Source organism: Schistocerca americana, chromosome 5 (assembly GCF_021461395.2).
Source record: "Schistocerca americana isolate TAMUIC-IGC-003095 chromosome 5, iqSchAmer2.1, whole genome shotgun sequence".
Lineage (NCBI taxonomy): Eukaryota > Metazoa > Arthropoda > Insecta > Orthoptera > Acrididae > Schistocerca > Schistocerca americana.
Window position 1 is genome coordinate 20,935,684 of NC_060123.1, and position 21,744 is coordinate 20,957,427.

At 39.4% G+C, this 21,744-nt stretch overlaps 1 protein-coding gene across 1 annotated transcript in view; it reads left to right on the forward strand.

Annotated features, from left to right (window-relative positions):
- The window catches only part of LOC124615580 (laminin subunit alpha-1-like), a 1,154,169-nt gene that overhangs the window by 1,091,744 nt on the left and 40,681 nt on the right, over window positions 1-21,744 (forward strand). The window contains exons 33-35 of the mRNA XM_047143565.1: window positions 740-971; window positions 12,675-12,842; window positions 15,894-16,060. Coding sequence (XP_046999521.1) covers window positions 740-971; window positions 12,675-12,842; window positions 15,894-16,060 — 567 coding nt within the window. The remainder of the gene's footprint in view (window positions 1-739; window positions 972-12,674; window positions 12,843-15,893; window positions 16,061-21,744) is intronic.

The window sequence follows — 21,744 nt, forward strand, 5'->3', positions numbered from 1 at the left end:
AAGAGCAGTGGACAAGATTTCAGGAGGAAAGAACTATTTGACAACAATGTATTCAAGGTCAGCCATCTGCAGCACTCTAACAGCATGATCATTATCTGTCTTAAATGCCACCTGACATTCTTTAATATACATGGTACCCATTTTTCATGTTACACAAAATTGCAGGATGTATTTTAGTGCACATGTTATTTCCATGCCTGATGTTGGTTTGTGTATCTCAGACACAGCCTAAATAATGGTCATACATCTGTAATGAACAGGACATTCCATCATATTTGTCACAAATTCATGAAATAATGGAAAGGCAACCATTATTGTTGTGAACTGGTGTGTGGTGCACAGAAACACATAACAGAAAATGGGTAACATTAACTTTCAAGCTCTTTCTCCTTTTCTAGTAAGAGCACACACAGTCACATACACATCCATACAGAAACTCAAACATACATGCTTGTGGTAACCACTACCATGACGTATACATTTGGGTGTCTGTGCAGTTGTGAGTGTGAATGTGTGTACTCTTACCAGAAAAGGAACAATTATATATTTTTGTACACACACACACACACACACACACACACACACACACACACACACTTCAGGCTGCTATAGGTAAGTGGCTGCCTTTCCCTTATTTTATGTATTTTTATTTTTGTTGCAAATCCCTTAGACTTATTAAGTAGATCAGTATCTTTCTATTTATAGTTACCATTTCTCATGTGTCATGCATTATTGAAAGGTTTATCCTGGAATACTTGAAGACTCACTTCTTGAACAATCAAACATTGCTAAGGCTGATTCAACTCGTTTAATCAGTCGAGCAAGTCAACAGCTAAAACGTGTTGGAGAACTGCAAAGAAAGTTTGATGATGAAAATAAAGCAGTTGATCTACTGAGGGAAACTGTAAGATCAGCAGCAGAGGAAGATAATGCCATTTCCCGGGAACTGCAAAAATTTAATACTGATAAAGGTGATTACTGTATTTCATTATTATTTCACACTTGAAATAATTTTTTTTCAACTGCAAAAATTTATGACTGATAAAGGCTACTATTTCATCTCATTATTTCAGTCTTGAAATAATAAATTTAATTCACAATGTTAAAGGCACTGTTTTTAAAGTAATAACACAGACAATTTTTGTTGCATAATTTAAGTGTTTTAGCAACTCTAATGTACTTACATGAACAATTTCTGTAAGAATTTCATTGGCTACCTTATTAAACTGGTACATCTACCTGAAATTATTTTTAATTGGCTCATCTTGTACAAGAACAGGTCAGGAGGAAGATTTCTGTTGAAGGCAGCAGATACTGTTCTGAGCTACATAGTTTTTACAACTTGTTTTGGAAAAATTTAGATTGTCAATGTCCACTCCAGTATCTTACTTGCATCTGAGATTAAACTGACTGACATTCAGATTCTGCTGTACATGATACATAACAAAGACTACTTTTCATGTGTAATATCAAAATTTCTCCTTGTTTGAGCATTGTGATTACGTTGAACAGAAATTAATGCTATCCTTCCTTTTTCAGATATGCAGTGGATGTTGCTTATTACTTCTACTGTTCATATATAACTTCATTTCTGTATACTAATTAATTATCTACTTATATTCTTCATGTGAAGTGATTTTTGTCTGTTACTTGCTGTCTGTATAAAAAATCAATATTTGTATCTTTCTCTCTCCATTTGCTTCTCAATGTTGTACTGAATGAGCTGGTACAGTCGACTTGTATTTGGGAGGAAAACGGCTCACATCCCCATACAGGCATCCTGATGCAGTGTTTCCCTGATTTACGTGAATCACTTTAGGCTAATGCTGTAATGGTTCCTTCTACAAGACCGACAATGATTTCCTTCTCTCTGCTTGTCCAACTGAGTTAGTGTCCCATAACTAACCATCTTTATATTGCTAGAGCTTTAAAATTGTTTCATTTCTCTTGAAGTCCCATTTGTAAATCCTCTTTATTCTGTGAGTGTGTGAGAGTTGCCTTTGCGTGTGTGTTTGTCATCGAATTTTGAGGAAGGCCTTACTGCCCAAAGCTATATTTGTGACAGTCTTTTTGTTGTGCCTATCTGCAACTTAGCATCTCTGCTATATGGTGAGTAGCAACTTTCCTTTGCACCATATTGTTACATTCCATGCTGAATTTTTCCATTATTTGATTTTTATCTGATGGTTTTTCTTCAATAATGATCCATTGCTGTTTCCCTTTGTTAGTCTTTTTTCTTTTGTAACAATTATTCTTTTGTGTTTGATGTTGTTATTCATTTGTTCCCTTAATCCTTTGATTGTGCACATCTACTAACAGTAGTTCTCTGTAGTAGGCTTCTGTTAGTAGTAGCTTACTACACCTACTTGCCCAGTGTTTTTCAATGTTATACGCACAGCTGCACAAAAACAAAACATTTTCATATTTCCGTTAACAATATTTGAAACTCTTCTGCTAAGGCCTCGTCACATTCACATCATCTGTCATTGTAAAGTGGTAGCATTTAGTGTATAAATTTTTGTTTTTCTATATAGATATATATGGTATTTCTATGTAAATATTTATTGTGTGTTCTTGTTTTTCTGACATGTTCTTTATACTGGAGATTTCCTCACTACGGGCTGTTGAAATGAAAAGTTGTTCTAATGTAATGTAATTCAATCAAAGGCCTCATTTCTACATCCTTTTACGCACACATCACACTTACCAAAAAGATCTAAGTATGGCACAATGGTGAAAATGATATGAAGGTACTGCTTCTCATTGAAAATGTCTCATTTTGTACAATACATAATTTAATGCATTCGGGAGGACGACGGTTCAATCCCGCGTCCGGCCATCCTGATTTAGGTTTTCCGTGATTTCCCTAAATCACTCCAGGCAAATGCCGGGATGGTTCCTCTGAAAGGGCATGGCCGACTTCCTTCCCAATCCTTCCCTAATCCGATGAGACCGATGACCACGCTGTCTGGTCTCCTTCCCCAAACCAACCAACCATAATTTAATGAAAATTGACACCAATACAAATTACATTCAAATTGCAGAAGTTCATGATCTGTTAAGAAAAGGAGGAGAATGATGAATCGCTGAACGTTGTTCCTGATAAAACAAATAATTTTTGCTAATGAACATAAATAGGCAAAATAGTGTATGAAACTTGCGGAAATTACAAATCTACAACTAATGAGCCTGCTTCATAATGTCTCAGAAAGCAGTAATTCCTCGTAGAATAGAATATTTAATTCTGTCTGCAGTAATGGAGAGGAAAGTGAACATCTGGTCTTTGTCAGTAAAACATACATAGAGATGCTCCATAGCCTGCAAGTCTGATGATTTGTAGAGCATCTAATGTTTTGAAACTCATTGAATTGCACTGCCTAACAAAACTATTAGGGTACATTGAACAATGATTGCTTATAAGACAGTTTCCTTGTTACAAAATATCGTGTTTACTGATCATGCACTTTTATTTCTTCCCTTGACTACATAGTCTGAAATTACATGATTAACTACTCAGTTAAAAGTTTTGCAGATAATTCCGGTGACATATCAGTATTCATACATGGAATCAAAGGAATTGTTATGAAGTGCAAGTATCCAGTCCTTTTAATGCTAGTTCTGTTTTGCCAGCTACTATACTATAAGTTAGATGGTCATTTCAGGTTCTCGGATCAACATTCACCAGTCATTATACAGAGAGCAAAATCAGATCACATACAAAGTATAAATACTTCAGCTATCAAAATTTTAACAGTAAATTTCCGAAGCATTTGTTAGAAAGTACCTGAATTACAGTGCCCTCTAGGAAAGTTGTCATGATCACATGATTCTCAGAACCAAGAGCTGTCTGAAACTTGGAGTAAAAAGCCCTAAAATATTTAGGGGACATGGAACGTTTATCAAAAAGACAGATTAGACCCATAGGAGGAGGAGTGTTTATTGCAGTCGGCGAAAATGTTGTCTCTTGAAGTGATTGGTGTGTGCATAAAAAGTCTAGATGAAATCAGTTTAATCACTGAATCTTTTTACTGGCAACCAATTCTGTAATGATAGCTTTAGAATTATTCGAAGAAAATCTATGCTCAGAAGCATGGAAATACCCAGATTATGCAGTATTAATTGAAGGAAACTTTAACCTACCGAGTATAGAATGTGATGTCCATGGATTCAGTGCAAGTGGTGCAGAAAGGCAGTATTGTGAAGTCCTTTTGAACATGTTTTCCGAAAGCTGTCTTGAGGAGCCGCCTTGACAGCGTACATCCAATGGAAATATTTTAGATCTTGTAGCTTCAAACAGGCCTGACCTAATTGTCAGAGTCAGTATAGAGACAGGAATTAACAATCATGATGTCATTACTGTGATTACAATTACTAAAGTTAAGAAATTTATCAAGAAGGCTATGAGATTATTTTTGGTAGAAAGAGCAGATAAGTCACTGTTAGCTTCCCACTTACTAAATGAATGGGTATTATTAAGTTTCAGTATGATGGGTGTAGAGTAATTATGGACAAAGTTTAAACAGAGTTCTGTTCTGAAAAAGTAGATTAAGGACTGAAAATACCCATTGTGCTTTAATAACAAAATTTGGAAGAAGAAGCAGAGAGTGTTGCGCTCGCAGTTCAAAAAAGAATGTGCAAATGAGAAGATAGGCAGAAGTTGGTAGAAATTCATGCATCTGTAAAAAGATCAATATGCAAAGCATTCAATAACTACCACGGTCATACCTTGCAGAGAACCTGAAAAAATTGTGGTCTTATGTAAAATTGCTAAGCGGGTAAAACTCTTCTCTCCAGCCACTCATTAACCAGTCTGTTTTGGCAATAGAAGACAAAGAATAGCTGAGGTTTTAAATCTCACAATTAAGAAATCATTCATGCAGGAGTTTTGCATATATATTTTTGTATACATAAATGATCTGACTGAGAAGGTGAACAGCAATCTGCAGCTGGTAACTGATGCTGCTGTGGTCTACAGGAAGGTGTCATCATTGAGTTACTGTAGGAGGATACAATATGATTCATTCGACCGGTTCCAGAACATTTGTCAAGTGTGTGGGCACCGTACCAGATGGGAATAACAGGGGGTATTGAATGTATACAGAGAAAGGCAGCACAAATGATCACAGCTTTGTTTGATCCAAGGGAGAGTGTTACAGAGATACTGAAGGAACTGAACTAGAAGACTCTTGAAGACTGATGTAAAACTATCCTGAGAAAGTCTATTAACAAAGTTTCAGGAACCTGCTTTAAATGATGACTCTAGGAACATACTACAATCCCCTATGCATCATGAGGATAAGATTAGAATAATTACTGCGTGTACAGAGAGGCATTCAAACAGTCATTCTCCCCATGCTCAATATGTGAACGGTATGGGAGTAAATCCTAATAACTTGTACAATGGGACGTATCCTCTGCCATGCGCCTCACATTGGTTTGCAGAGTGTAGATGTAGATGTAGGAGGATCTTACAAATGTACCATCATTTGACTGTCATACAGACCCCTATATGAAAGACATAGTAATAAGCATCCCTGGCATAGAGAAGCAACAGAAAGAGTTGAAAACAAATAAGCCACCAGGTCCAGATGAAATCCCAGTTCAGTTTTACAGAGTGTGCTCTACGGGATTGGTCCCTTACTTAGCTTGTATTTGTAGGAATTCTCTCACCCAATGCAAAGTCCCAAGTGACTGGAAAAAGCACAGGTGACTTTTATATGTAAGAAAGTTAAAACAATGGACCCACAAAAATTCAGGCCCATCTAGTTAACATTGGTATACTGCAGAAGCCGTGAACATATTCTCAGTGCAAATATTATAAAATTCCTCGATACGGAAGTGCTTCTATCCACAAATCAGCATGGACTTAGAAAACATCTCCTGTGCAAAACTCAGCCTGTCCAATTCCCACATGATATCCTGTGAATCGTGGACAGAGGGCAACAGGCAGATTCCATATTCTTAGGTTTCTGGAAGGTGTTTGCATATGCAGACTGCTAATGAAGATCCAAGTATACAGAACATGTTCCCAGGTATGTGGGTGGCTCTAAGACTTCTTAAGTAAAAGAACCCAATATGCTGGCCGTGATCGTGAGTGTTCATCAGGGGCAAGGGTATCATCAGGAGCGCCCTAGGAAAGTGTGATAGGACTGCTCTTTTCTCTGTTACACATAAATGATCTGACGGAGAGGGTGAACAGCAATCTGGAGCTGTTGGAGGTGTCATCGTTGAGTTACTGTAAGAGGATACAAGATGACACAATTTCTAATTGGCGTGATGTTTGACAGCTCGCTCTAAATGGAGAAAATGTAAGTTAATGCAGATAAGTGGGAAATGCAATACCAAGATTTTCAAATACAGCATTAATAGGTTAATGCTTGAGATAGTCACATCGATTAAATATCTAGGCATAATGTTGCAAAAGGGGATATGAAAAGGAACAAGCACATAAGGATGGTGATAGGGAAGGCGAATGGTCGACTTCCGTTAATTGCAAGGATTGCAGGAAAGTGTGGTTCATCTGTAAAGGAGAGCACATATAGAACACTAGTGTAACCCATTCTTGAGTACTGCCTGACTGTTTGGGTTCCCCACCAGGTTGGTCTGAAGGAAGACATTGAAGTATTTCAAAGACACCATGCTAGGTTTGTTACTCGTAGGTTCTATCAGCACTCGAGTATTACTGAGATGCTTTATGAACTCAAGTGGTCCTGGAGGGAAGATGACATTATTTGTTGGGAACACTGTTGAGAAAGTTTGGAGAACTGGCATTTGAAGCTGACTGCAGAACAGTCCTACCACCACCAATGTACATTTCATGTAAGGACCGCAAAGATATGATAAGAGAAATCAGGCTCATATAAAAGTATTTTTTCCTTGCTGGTAGTGGTACAAGCTATCCTCTGCCACACACTGTACAGTGGCTTGTGGAGTATGTACATATTGGTAGACTGTGTAGGCGATACTTTCTTTTTAAGGGAGCTATACTCAGACCCCTTGATGGACCTGGCTTTGAAGTTTAGGCCACTGTCCAGTTGGCCACACTTTCAAATTCAAGTGCTACTGGTTACACCGCTGCATTTTCTACAGCCGCCACTGTGACATAAGGGCACAACCAGGAACAATTATGCCACTGCCAATGAGATACAAGCATCTGATCTCCGCAGCTCCAGTGGCGTGTGTACTAAAGTTTGAACGTTCATCCACTGACCGTTGTTTTTTTTTAATAAAAGTTACAGGCTTTCACAGTGGCCAGAGCTCAACAGCTTCTGAAAAAAGACTTTGTATTGAAGAGTGACAGATTTATAAATCATTTGTATTACATTCATCTGCTGTTAGCAGCTGACATTTCAACTACAGCAACAAAGTTATGTATTATTTTTACTATTTGATGTTAGATGTAGAATAAATTAATATCTGAACTCTTTGTTCGTGAACATCATCTGTTCCTCTCTCTTGTATCCACTAAAGGACCACACTTTGTGCAGGGAAGTTATAACACTCTTCACCCATTTCAAAATAAGAAAAGAAAACATCAGGCAACGCTTAACACATACTAAAGTGGAGTACACAAAACATTTTTTAATGGCTACTACAACTGCTTGTTGAGGTTGGCAGTGCAATAAGTGAGGAAGTAGAGGTTTGAGCTCCACAACAATAGTGTAAAACGCTCCCACCTAAACTGCCACGTTAAATAAGTGTAGAAACTTGGTTTCACATGCTCATTACTGTATTTGTAAAAGCCCTAGTGTTCATTAAGACTGTTTGACTTAATGTCCCCTAATCTTCATCACCAAGGATCGATTTTCGTCCACTGTTGCTATTTTTGTAAGTTTATGAAAGGTTTGTACTTTCACCACCATTCAGTACTGATGCAACTAATGCACTTGCAGCCTTTGGCATATATGCTCCAGTCAACTGCACCCATATTAACTTAGTTCTCTCTGAAAGTCAGACAGTTCATGCAATGGGAACTGACATATAACTCATACGTGATATACTAATTTCTTTATAAGCATTAAGGAACTACAGTTATAGAGCAGTCTTATCAAATCATAAAGATTTATAAACAAGCATTCAGTTCATTGTGAAATGTCTGTAGACTGCTCATTTCAAATAAGCAATTTTTGTACAGAACTGTCATGTACAATTGTCTTGAAAACGCCCTGACAGTAAAGCCTATGTAAATTTACCAATCTCATACCTGTAATACATTACCATTAAGACAAATGTGTATAAATCAGCTCATAAAGCATTTTCAGCAATGCATTGAAATGAAATGTCGTGTGGCGAGGGCCTCCCGTCGGGTAGACTGTTCGCCTGGTGCAAGTCTTTCGATTTGACGCCACTTCGGCGACTTGCGTGTCGATGGGGGTGAAATGATGATGATTGGGACAACACAACACCCAGTCCCTGAGCGGAGAAAATCTCCGACCCAGCCGGGAATCGAACCCAGGCCCTTTGGATTGACAGTCTGTCGCACTGACCACTCAGCTACCGGGGGCGGACAGCAATGCATTGACATTCACTGTTAACCTCTGTAGCTGAGTGGTCGAGGTAGGTAACTGCCTTGCGCAGGTCTTGAGCTCAATTCCCGGTACTGTTTTTGGTGAGAGGGCTAGTACAGGTTGCAGTTAGCTTCTTGATGCCAATGGAGGTTGTTGTATTGTGATTTATTCGCCTCATAACATACGAGGTGTACAACTTTGCTTGTGCCGTTTTTTCCCCACATTTGAGGCTTTAATGAAACAAATTGATTACACATGTATCATTCCAAAGTATTTTCCATCGCTGGCCACTACTTGCTCCCATCTTTTGGGCAGTGTACGAATCCTGCGTCAAAAAAATCATCTTTTGAAGCGATCCACGAATCGATCTAATTTGTGACTTCTTCATGAGATTGGAAGTGTTGGTGAGCCAGGTCATGGGCCATTGATCTAAACAGGTGATAGTCAGAGTGAACAATGTCTGCGGTAGGACTTCCCATTTTAACGTTTCCAAGTACGTTTTGACCTCTTTCGCAACTTGGGGTCGAGCATTGCCGAGCTGCAAAACCACTTTATCGTGCCTCTCGCTGTATTGTGGCTGTTTGTCTTTTAATGCTCTGCTCAAATGCATTGATTGCATTTGATAACGAGCACCTGTGATTGTTTCACTTGGGTTTAACACCTCATAGTATACGACGCCGAGCTGGTCCCACCAAATGCAGAGCATGATCTTGGAACCGTGAATATTCGGTTTGGACGTCGACGTGGAAGCATGCTGGGATACACCCATGATTTTTTACATGTAGGTTTATCATAATGAAAGCATTTTTTGTCCCCAGTCACAATGCGATGCAGAAATCCCTTCCATTTTTCCTCTGAAGCGACTGTTCACAAACACTCATACGCCGTTCAACGTCTCTTGGTTTCAGCTTGCACGGGACCCAACTTCCTTCTTTCTGAATCATGCCCATAGCCTTGAGACATTTTGAAATGGCTTGCTGTGTCACTCCCACTAATCGTGCCAATTCTTCTTGAGTTTGGCGCGAGTCTTCACTCAGCAATGTCTCCAATTCTGCATCATCAAAAACATTCTCTCTTTCACCACTATGCCAGTCTATGATGTTAAAATCACCGTTCTTGAAGCGTTGAAACCACTCATGACACGTTCTTAAACTAATAGCATCCTTACCATACATACCTGAGAACATTCGATGAGACTCAGCCGCTGTTTTCTTCACATTGAAACGAAACAGTAACACCTCCCGTAAATGACGAGAATTAGGCTCGTAAACTGACATTTTCAATCAAGAACAACTTCATGATGCAGGCACAAATCAACTAATGTATTAATGTGGTTATGTTGACCGAGGTCCAAGCTAACTTCCTGACATCTGCGATCTGTTTCTTTCAACCGCTACTTACCGTTGTCGCCACATTTGGCAAAAGGCGGAAGCAAATTTGTACACCTTGTACATAAGATAATCATTTGATTAGAGTACAGGAGACACATCAAAATATGGTTTTTACAATTTCATAAACTAAAACTATGGTTGAAAAGATGATTTAAACATTAATTTAATTTTTAGTGAAAATATACCTTCACATATTTACGTAATAAGATGAACTACATCCTGCTCAAATATTCAATTCATCATTCATGAATTCTTCAACTGAGTAGTAGCATCACTGATGTAGAGTATCATGCAGCTTTCTTTTCAGTGAATCTAGTTTCATACTCAGAATGATCTAGGCTTTTTAGTTTGTTTGAAATTTTCATTCCCATATACTGGAGAGTTTGAGCATATAATTTTAAAAAAATGAGCAGACAGCATAAAATTTTCTTTATTTCTTGTATTCTAAGTGTGATCGAAGCAGTTCCCCTGGCATAATTCTAAATTGTTATGTAAAAAATTTGTAGTATCATAGATATATAGGAAGGGAATTGTTAATAATTTCAGATTTCAAATAATGGGCGACATGATTTTCTTGTATGTAGGGTGCACATCTGGATTAAGGATGGAAAAGATCTGCCATGGTTTAATAACAAAATGCTTAGGCAGCAGAGATTGTTGTGCTTTCAGATCAAGAAATAACGTGGAAATGTCAACTGCCAAAGTTACTAGAAACCTGTGCATCCCCCAAAAATAGGTGCTTGAAATGTACAACTTCCACCATCATACATTTTCAAAGGACAGTGTTGAGAATCCAAAAAAATTCTGCTCATATGGAAAATCATAAGCTGATCAAAAATTTCTACCCAAACACTTGTTGATCAGTCTGGCACAGCAGTAGAAAACAGAAAAGGAAAGCTGAAGTTTTAATCTTGGACTTAGGAGGGTTGTACAGACATTCCTCTGTTTGATCATCACACAGATTTCCCTATGAAGGATGTAGAAAGAGGCATCCCTGGCACTGAGAAGCGATTGAAAGAGATGAAAACAAATAAGTCGCCAGAATGGAAAGGAATCCCAATTAAATTTCACTGAGGTCAGTCTATGGCATTGGCCACTTACTTAGTCTGCATTTGTAGCAAATCTCTTGCCCGCCACAGAGTTCCAGCCAAATGGAAAAAAGTGCAGGTAACTCCTGTGTATAGGAAGGGAGTGACTAAGGCCTCCTGTCGGGTAGACTATTCGCTGGATGCAAGTCTTCAGATTTGACGCCACTTCGGCAACTTGCGCGTCGATGGGATTGAAATAATGATGATTAGGAAAACACAACACCCAGTCCCTGAACGGAGAAAATCTCCGGCACAGCTGGGAATCGAACCCGGGCCCTTAGGATTGACATTCTGTTGCACTGGAAATGGAAATGAGCGTTTGGCGTCATTGGCCGGGAGGCCCCTCGCGGGGCAGGTCCGGCCGCCATATCGCAGGTCTTATTACATTCGGCGCCACATTGGGCGACCTGCACGCCGGATGGGGATGAAAGGATGATGAACACAACACAACACCCAGTCCCTGAGCGGAGAAAATCTCCGACCCAGCCGGGAATCGAACCCGGGCCCAGAGGACGGCAATCCGTCACGCTGACCACTCAGCTACTGGGGCGGACTCTGTTGCACTGACCACTCAGCTACTGGGGGCAGACTATAGGAAGGGTAAAAGAATAGACCTGCAAAATTACAGACCCATATTCTAATCATCGGTATGCTGCAGGACTCTTAAACATAGTATGCTGCAGAATTATTGAACATATCCTAAGTTTGAATATCATAAATAGGGTTTGAATATCATAAATCTGCAATCTATCTGGACCCTCCCCTCCTCCACCAGCTTTCCTGAACTGTGCAGATGAGAGTTATCCTCAGGAAACATTCTCTGCTAGTGAAATTACTCTGGTCTCAACCTACGGCAACCTACTGTTCTCACACCCTCTACTACTTTCTGCCCCCTCTGTCCTATCACCTCCTCCTAATTCATGTCCCCTTACTATCATTGTGCCTCACTGTCTGCCAACACATTCACTGGTCTTTTCTCCTTCTCTGCTCCTCTCCTTTTCTGCTCCCCATTCCTCCCCCAGAGCGTACCAGTGTTGTGCCTGGCAGCATTGTCTTGCTTCCATCTGGTCCCTGGATACTCCGCTAGACAGCGTTTCTCTCTCCCTCCATGGGTACCGTGCTATCCCTTCCCCTCCCCCTCTCCCTCTCCCTTCCCCACCCCACTCCAGATTGCTGCTTTTGTTCAGTGCAACAGTTGCATCCTGGCTGCAGCAACTGGGGGTAGCAGTCTTGTAGGTGAGATGCGCCTGCTTGTGTGACTCTGTGTGTGTGTGTGTGTGTGTGTGTGTGTGTGTGTGTGTGTTTTCCTTGCTTTTCCGAAGAAGGCTTTGGCTGAAAGCTCTGTGTGCAGCAGTCTTTTCATTGTGCCTGTCTGCAACTCAGTGTGTCATCTTTACAATGAGTGACAATCTATCATAATGATTGTGTACATGTTTATTCTGTAGTGAGGAAACACCAGTGACATAATGATAATATTATTTTATAAATACTTGATTTGTGATTTCAAATGGAAATTTTTGCTATTGGATTTGTGTCATTCCTCCCTGTGTCCTATCGTAGGTAAAATATCAATAACAATAATAATAATAATAATAATAATAAATAAATAATGTTTGAGCTAGCTGCAAATCATTAACTGTGCCTTCATTTTGAGCATCTTTTGTAGCTGATATTGCCGTATGTTTCAGTTGCTGTTTCTGTGAACAATACTGTGGAAAAGCTAGGGAAAGTAATGAAAACTGTCAATGGTGCACAATCCAAAGCTGAAAAGGTGGCATTTAAAGTGAGGTCTGAACTGAGACCTCAACTTGAACAAATTGACACAGACCTACAATTGTCAAAGATTGAAGAAAATAGTAAGTATAGGATCTTTTTCTCTAATACACATGGAGAATACTGTTGTTAATTAAGTCCTCTCTCCCCCACCCACCTTCCCCTACTCACTTCATTTCCTTTTCATTTTTTTTTTTCACTTCTGTAGAGAAAGTACTAACTTGAACAGATTGTGTTTCTTCCATTTTCACATTGCTAATTCCCCAGTTTAAGCATAAGTCTTCTAATGTCTTTTTGTTTTGTCATATCATTTTCAGTGTCCATCATGTTTCCTCTATCTAACCATACCACCTATGTTCACATAATTATAATTTGTCTCATAATGCGTGTATACATCTGCCACTGCCTGGTCATTTGTTTGAACTGTGCTTTCCATACGCTCCTGACTTACATTTTCTCCTTGGTTACACAGAAGACACTTTGGTTGCTCAGACATTTCTTGTGTGATGGTGTACTGCAGTATGACATGCAAATTTAGATATATATTACATGTAACTGGTCATGCTTGTTGTAGTATATTAATTCACATAATCTATTTTAATAACCTTGTTCTGTAGTTCACTGTTTATAAACATCATTAATAGTCAATGTTATTCTATAATGAAACTTATGTTTCAGTATTATTATTAGGAGGTTGAATATTCAACAGTTACAGCTTAGTACCTGCCAACACACTTTATGGTAATATTTCCATAAAAGTAGGAATGCCTTTCAAGATTCTAGGCTCCATCATTGGGGTGCCAATGTTCAATTCATCTTACCAAAACTACTAAATAATGCATAACAGCTATCTTAATACAAAATATATAACAACGAAGATAATCAGTTATTGATAATGTAATGTAAATGGATAGATAAAAGAAATTACTCATCAAGCAGCAGCAGGGGAACACACACTCAAAAGGATTTAACTTTTACAAACTTTTGCAGCCAGTGGCGTCTTCTTCTGGCAGTAGAGTTAAGGGGAGCGAAGAGGGTGAAAAACAAAGGACTGGGGAGGTTTAGGGAGAGGGATACAGCTTAGAAAAGTCACCTAAAACCCCAGGTCAGGGGAGACTTACTGGACGGGATGAGAAGGAAAGTGTCTCTGAAGAAGAATTTGTCCAAAAGGTAGCAAAATTTTCAGTATTGTTAGTGTTATATATACGAGGGCGGTTCAGAAAGTAACCTCCGATTGGTCACAGTGCGGGTTGTGGGGGGAGTAGCGACGCCATCTGTGCCTTCACGCACTCAACGGGTCAGTCGGCATCAAGCCGTGGTCGAGTGAACGTCGTACCTGCGCTAGTTTAGTTTTTGTGGCAGTTTGAAATGTGTGCTCCAATAGAAAACCCCGCCAAATGTGAAGTGTGTGCTGTCATAAGGTTTTTTACAGCCAAAGGATATTCTGCAGCAGCTATTCATCGTGAGCTTTGTGCCGTGTACGGACCAAGAGTTATGAGTGAAGGAGTTGTCCGTGAATGGGTACGTTTATTTAAAAGTGGACGAGAAAACGTTCATGATGAAGAGAGGAGTGGTAGACCATCATTGGTGACTGACGAACTCGTTCAGACAGTTGATGCAAAAGTTCATGAAAATCGACGTTTCTCAATGTCGGAGTTGTCTACTGGTTTTCCACAGATTTCTAAGACTCTCTTGTACGAGATAGTGACAGCAAGATTGGGTTACCGTAAGTTCTGTGCACGATGGGTGCCCAAAATTCTTACCGACCACCACAAAACTCAAAGAATGGCCTCTGCATTAGACTTTCTGTCACGTTATGAGGACGAAGGAGAACCATTGTTAAACAGAATCGTGACCGGTGACGAAACCTGGATTAAGTACGTGAACCCTGAGACAAAAGAACAATCAAAGATGTGGGCACATTCAAATTCGCCTACCAAACCAAGAAAAGCCTCGCAAGATTTTTCTGCCAGAAAACTGATGGCAATGGTGTTTTGGGATGCCAAAGGGGTGTTGTTGGTTGAATTCATGGAACGTGGTACGACCATTAATCAAGACGTGTACTGTGAAACAATAAAAATGTTACGACGGGCTATACAGAACAAACGCCGTGGTATGCTGACTTCCGGTATCGTTTTTTTGCACGATAATGCCCGTCCTCACTCTGCTCGCAGAACAACGGCCCTTCTTGAGTCCTTCAAGTGGGACGTTATCAACCATCCACCTTACAGCCCAGACCTGGCGCCAAGTGATTATCACCTCTTCATGCATTTGAAGAAATGGCTCGGGTCACAGCGGTTTGATGACGACGAAGAGCTCAAAGATGCGGTCACAGGCTGGCTCCAGGCACAAGCGGGTGATTTTTATGCAGAAGGAATTTCAAAGCTTGTGAAGAGATACGATAAGTGCCTCAATCGCTATGGAGACTATGTAGAAAAATAGTGCAAAGATGTAGTTGTAAGATGTATATATTAAAATATTTTTATTTAACTTGGTGTATTTTTTTAAATCAACCGGAGGTTACTTTCTGAATGGCCCTCATAGAAACACAAACAGACACATACATACACACTAAATTCAAGCTTTCGCAACAAACTGTTGCCTCATCAGGAAAGAGGGAAGGAGAGGGAAAGACGAAAGGAAGTGGGTTTTAAGGGAGAGGGTAAGGAGTCATTCCAATCCCGGGAGCGGAAAGACTTACCTTAGGGGGAAAAAAGGACGGGTATACACTCGCGCGCGCGCACACACACACACACACACACACACACACACACACACACACACACACACACACACGCGTCTGCTTGTGTCAGTATATGTGTGGATGGATATGTGTATGTGTGCGAGTGTATACCCGTCCTTTTTTCCCCCTAAGGTAAGTCTTTCCGCTCCCGGGATTGGAATGACTCCTTACCCTCTCCCTTAAAACCCACTTCCTTTCGTCTTTCCCTCTCCTTCCCTCTTTCCTGATGAGGCAACAGTTTGTTGCGAAAGCTTGAATTTTGTGTGTATGTATGTGTCTGTTTGTGTTTCTATCAACCTGCCAGCACTTTCGTATGGTAAGTCACATCATCTTTGTATATATTTCTGATTTATGTCCTTTATGCACTCACACTGTTCTGCTTATATTTCAGTATCACAGACTAGAAGTACAGTAAAGCAGGCTGATGATGTGCTCCTAAAGTTGACTGAAGAGGCAAATCAGAAGCGGCGTAAGTTTCAACAATGGAACGATACTTTTGCAGAAAAACTACAGAGGCTACGTGATAGTATAACAAAAGCTCGACATGCTGCTGATGGTGTAAGTTATATGCATTGTAACTGTGAGCTTCAGGGTTGTATGTTAATTTTTCCATTACAGTTTGGTCTGTATACAAGTCCTCCAGCATTATAACCCCAAGTTAGCGAGAACAGTGTTGAAGGTATAGTACTTAAATTTGAAAGGAGTATGATTATGATCCTCATTCAGCTAGCCTGATTTTTATTTTTTTCATGGTTTTCGTGAATCACATCAGGTAAATACTGGAATGACCCTTTAATAAGACCACAGGTATTTCCTTAGCTGTCCCTGATCAGCTGAGCTGTTATTAGACATCTAATGACATCAACAGGTTATTAAACTCTTACATCTCTTGTTGCATTATTACTGGAATATATTATGGGCAGCAGGATAGAGGGACACTACAGTGGAGAACATTTTCAGTATATGTAATTGATCATACATAGAATGCTTATAGTCTAGTGTAACCAAATGCATATGGTTCTTTGGTCTTTTCAACCTCTGGATGTATCAGACTGCATATAGAGTGGAAATTAGTGACAGAAGTGACATAAAGGTAAAACGGCAAGAAAACAAATCATTTATAACATCTATGCTTCTCTCTTCTTTCTGTCTTCAAAAACAGTGTGCTGTTTGTAAAATGACTGGCATACAGTAACAGTCTTATGGAGTATCGTCAGTAAGTACGTCACATTAGATATTTCTTTTATCATGCTGCTGTAAATTAAAGGGCAGTTTTTTCAACGGATGTCAGTTCTGCTTCTAGTTACGCTACATTGCCCTAGCAGCACCTACACACTGCGTTCAGATGTGCTCGCCTCCGCCCTGGCAGTGAGCGCCTACAGCGCCATCACCATTTCAGTAAAGTTTCAGGAAAACCAATGGAAAGATTATTTGTCATTTTGCGGATAGGTATATGGAAAGCAACTGATGATAACAATTGACACATCATAAAAATATTACCAATGAGAAACAGTTTTTCCTATCTGAAATCATGAGGCCAAAATGTTTGTTTTAATTGAGCTTCTTGTTCTCATGTTTTGAGTTTGTTCAGTATGCTAATAAGAAGTCCACCCTCCATCCTATTCTATAACAGTACCTGTGTAACATGCATTTCAAACTTTTGCAAAGTGTCTGGCCTCCCATCTAATATGTTCAGGAGAGGGAGTCAATGAGCTTTGAGTGGATGGCTCAGCCCCTGGTTTTCATTTAAGTAGCAGCTATCCATAGAATAGGACAATATTATGGAAATGGAAGAGCATGTAGACGAAGATGAAATGGGAGATATGATACTGCATGAAGAGTTTGACAGAGCACTGAAAGACCTGAGTCGAAACAAGGCCCCGGGTGTAGACAACATTCCATTAAAACTACTGACAGCCTTGGGAGAGCCAGTCCCGACAAAACGGGAAGATCAGTTTGGATTCTGTAGAAATATTGGAACATGTGAGGCAATACTGACCCTATGACTTATCTTAGAAGCTAGATTAAGGAAAGTGAAACACACGTTTCTAGCATTTGTAGACTTAGAGAAAGCTTTTGACAACGTTACCTGGAATACTCTCTTCCAAATTCTAAAGGTGGCAAGGGTAAAATACAGGGAGCGAAAGGCTATTCACAATTTGTACAGAAAACAGATGGCAGTTATAAGAGTCGAGGGACATGAAAGGGAAGCAGTGGTTGGGAAGGGAGTGATACAGAGTTGTAGTCTCTCCCGATGTTGTTCAATCTGTATATTGAGCAAGCAGTAGAGGAAACAAAAGAAAAATTCGGAGTAGGATATAAAATCCATGGAGAAGAAATAAAAACGTTGAGGTTCGCCGATGACATTGTAATTCTGTCAGAGACAGCAAAGGACTTGGAAGAGCAGTTGAATGGAATGGATAGTGTCTTGAAAGGAGGGTATAAGATGAACATCAACAAAGCAAAACGATGATAATGGAATGTAGTCGAATTAAGTCGGGTGATGCTGAGGGAATTAGATTAGGAAATGAGACACTTAAAGTAGTAAAGGAGTTTTGCTATTTGGGGAGCAAAATAACTGATGATGGTCGAAGTAGAAAGGATGTAAAATGTAAACTGGTAATGGCAAGGAAAGCGTTTCTGAAGAAGAGAAATTTTTTAACATCGAGTATAGATTTAAATGTCAGGAAGTCGTTTCTGAAAGTATTTGTATGGACTGAGCCATGTATGGAAGTGAAACATGGACGATAAATAGTTTATACAAGAAAAAGAATAGAAGCTTTTGAAATGTGGTGCTACAGAAGAAAGCTGAAGATTAGATGGGTATATCACATAACTAATGAGGAAGTATTGAATAGAATTGGGAAGAAGAGCTTGTGGCACAACTTGACTAGAAGAAGGGATCGGTTGGTAGGACATGTTCTGAGGCATCAAGGGATCATCAATTTAGTATTGGAGGGTAGCGTGGAGGGTAAAAATCATAGAGGGAGACCAAGAGATGAATACACTAAGCAGATTCAGAAGGATGTAGGTTGCAGTAGGTACTGCGAGATGAAGAAGCTTGCACAGGATAGAGTAGCATGGAGAGCTGCATCAAACCAGTCTCAGGACTGAAGACTATACCAACAACAACAACATCCATAGAATGCGCTGTGTTTCACTGAAATGTTTTTTCCAAATTATTAAAGGATTTTAATAGATGCAAACCACATTGTGTGTGTTGGCATAGCCATATATTGTGAAGAAATCTGCTGACAAGTGTTCCTTGTGCAGCATCACAGCAATTTTGCTTGTGAATGCAGACATTGTTCAGATGATGTAATTTATTGTGTTGAGATCCAGCAAAGATGCTGATGACCATGCTGTTAAGTATCTTAAATCTTGCATAAAATACAAATTATGTTATGAGGAAAACGGTTGATCACACTATAGTAAAGGCATGTAAACTAGGTGTTGATTGTTGCAATTCAGGTTGAACAAACAGAAGTCTCTGGGGTGTATAAAGAAATCAAAGAAGTAACTTTTATATCAGAAAAATACAGTAGATGGACTTACATTATGAAAATATTGTGGTATTACTGTTCTAAAATGAATTACATTGTAATCCCAAACCATTAATGTTAAAGAGCCGTGGGATGATACTGTTCAATAGCGTAGAACCAGTTGTCCAATATAAATATTATTAATTCTCTCTTGAATACCACTGTGTTATGCACAAGACATTTGAAATGTTCTGGCAGATGCAGAAGCACATGTGTACTCATGTCTCTGACTCATTTCTGAACTAAAGTTGAACTTTTGAGATATCTGATCTGTAGGTTTTTCTCTTTCCTTTTTTTTCTTTTTTTATTTATTTTTTTTTTATTTGCTTTGTACTATTTTTGAGGTAAGAGGAATGTCATTAATTAGATTGTGACAAAGTTATCAAAATACCAAGTTTGAAAGTATGTATCTGCAGGATGTTCTAGGACTCGTACCAGGTACAATTCTTATAATATGCTTCTGTGTTCTGAAAATGCTGCTTCTAAAGTTGAGTCTCACCTGAATGGAAACATATCAATAAATCAGTTTCTTGACTTGGGAACAATTTCTATATACAGTCATGCATACTGTTAATGTAGATTGGATTAGATGTACTTTTCATTACATGGCTCTTAGTGAGGAAATCCTCGAGGATGTGGAACATGTCAGAAAATAATAATAATAATAATAATAATAATAATGTAAGGAAAAGATATAGTCCTAAATGCCGTGAAGATAACACGTTAAGTTGCAGACAGGCACAACTAAAAGACATTCACACACACTAAAGTTAAACTTTTGGCCACAGTCTTCATCAGAAAAAGAAATACACGCACATTCATTCACACAAGCAAGCACACTTCACACACACATGACTGCTGTTTCTGGCAGCTCAGACCAGAAAACATTCTGGTCTGAGATGCCGGGGATGGCAGCCACGTGTGCATGAGGTGTGCTTGCATGAATGAATGGTGTGTATTTTTCTTTCTTTTTCTGATGAAGATTGTGGCTGAAAGCTAATGTGTCTTTGTCTTTTAGTTGTGCGTGTCTGCGACTTAACATGTCATCTTTACAGTAAGTAACAATCTATCTTTTCTTTACATTGTTGATATTCCGACCTGGAGTTTCCATTATTTGATTTCACCTTAAAAATGAAAAATAACTATTTATAAAGGAAAAGAAATATGCTAATGTACATTCTACAGAAATCAACAGAAACAGTCCTTGTGGATATGGAATAAATCAAAAAACTTTCAATGTGTTTTCTTTTAAAACATAATAACAAAATTGTCACAAAACATGTAAATGTATAATATACTGAAGTGCATAAGATAATTGTTAGGCTATTGTAGCCATGCATCATCACAGTTTACAGTCTTTATTCACATTGATTCCATTACTGCACTGAACGTGTATGGAAGTCAGAATTTATGTAATACTGACATTACTTGATACTCTTCTTGTTGTCATTTTAATTGGCCAGCTAAGGACCATAACATTCAAATATTGTATTTGGAGTGGGTTTTGTTTTTTCCCCAGTAGTTGTGTATCCTCTGGCTGTGTTTTACCTTCCTCTCATTTGTCCATAGGACACCTGTCTTCTTCTTTCTTGGTGGTTTTTCCTGTAACCGTACATGCTTAAGCATTCTCCTGAGAGATGTCTAGTCTTTTAAGTCTCTGTCTGTACCTCCCATTTTCTGCAGATTTTTTTATCACTTCCATTAGCAATGGTCATATGGTTTTCCCCATTTGCCAGTATGTGAGAAACTGGCTGGTCAATCTGCAAGGCTGCATCCTACAGACTAGAAATGGGCAGTCCACTCCTGAATTGATTCAAAGAGCCAGATCTTTCTAAAGAATAGGTGATGGATGATTTGGAAAAAATGAATGGTAGCTCATCTGATTTAAAAATGCATCTCTGGTGGCTGTAAAGGGCGGGATAAAAATTCTGCGCTAGGCTGCTGCAACAGCATCCCAAAACACATCCTTAAGAAATACTTCCCAAGCTAAAAAAAGTGTTACAAGACTAATTGTGATGATATGAAAGTAAGCACAATACAACACCAAATTTCCAAGTGTAAAAAAATCTTTGACGCAGTTGGGAATCAAACCTGGGACCCTTTGCTTTACAATCCGCCACATTGACTGCACAGCTACTGAGGCAAAAGTGCTTCAGGCCAGTACACTAATGCAGGAAACACTATAAGCTTCATGTTTCCTCTCTTGATTTCAAAAGGATATCTCAAATTTCAGAATCTCAGTAAATGTTTACATACTGTTGAGTCTGTTGTTACGTCTCATCCTTTGACTTAGCATCACACTTGGAATGTATTGCCGGGGATCATAAAAGCTACAATCTTCAGCCACCGTGTGGTCGGAGCATGCTGCAAAGTAATCCAGGCATAACTCCCTCCCAGCAGCTCAGATTCCCCACCACTCTCACCGATCAGAGTAGGATGTCTCTCTAGCTCACTGCTCCCCACCACTCTCAGGGATCGGATTGCAAGGTAGCTCGCTAACATCACTACTCCCCACCACTCTTACGGATTAGATTGCTAGCTAGCTCACTGCTCCCTGCCGCTCTCATGGACAAGTTTGCACAGAGCAGACCACATGGCGACTTGACTCGTCGCTCTGTTCACCGCACTCTTGGCACAGTGATACAGCTTGCAACTCGCTTTCTTGACTGAGAGCCATGCCATCTGAGTTCAGCTCTTTAT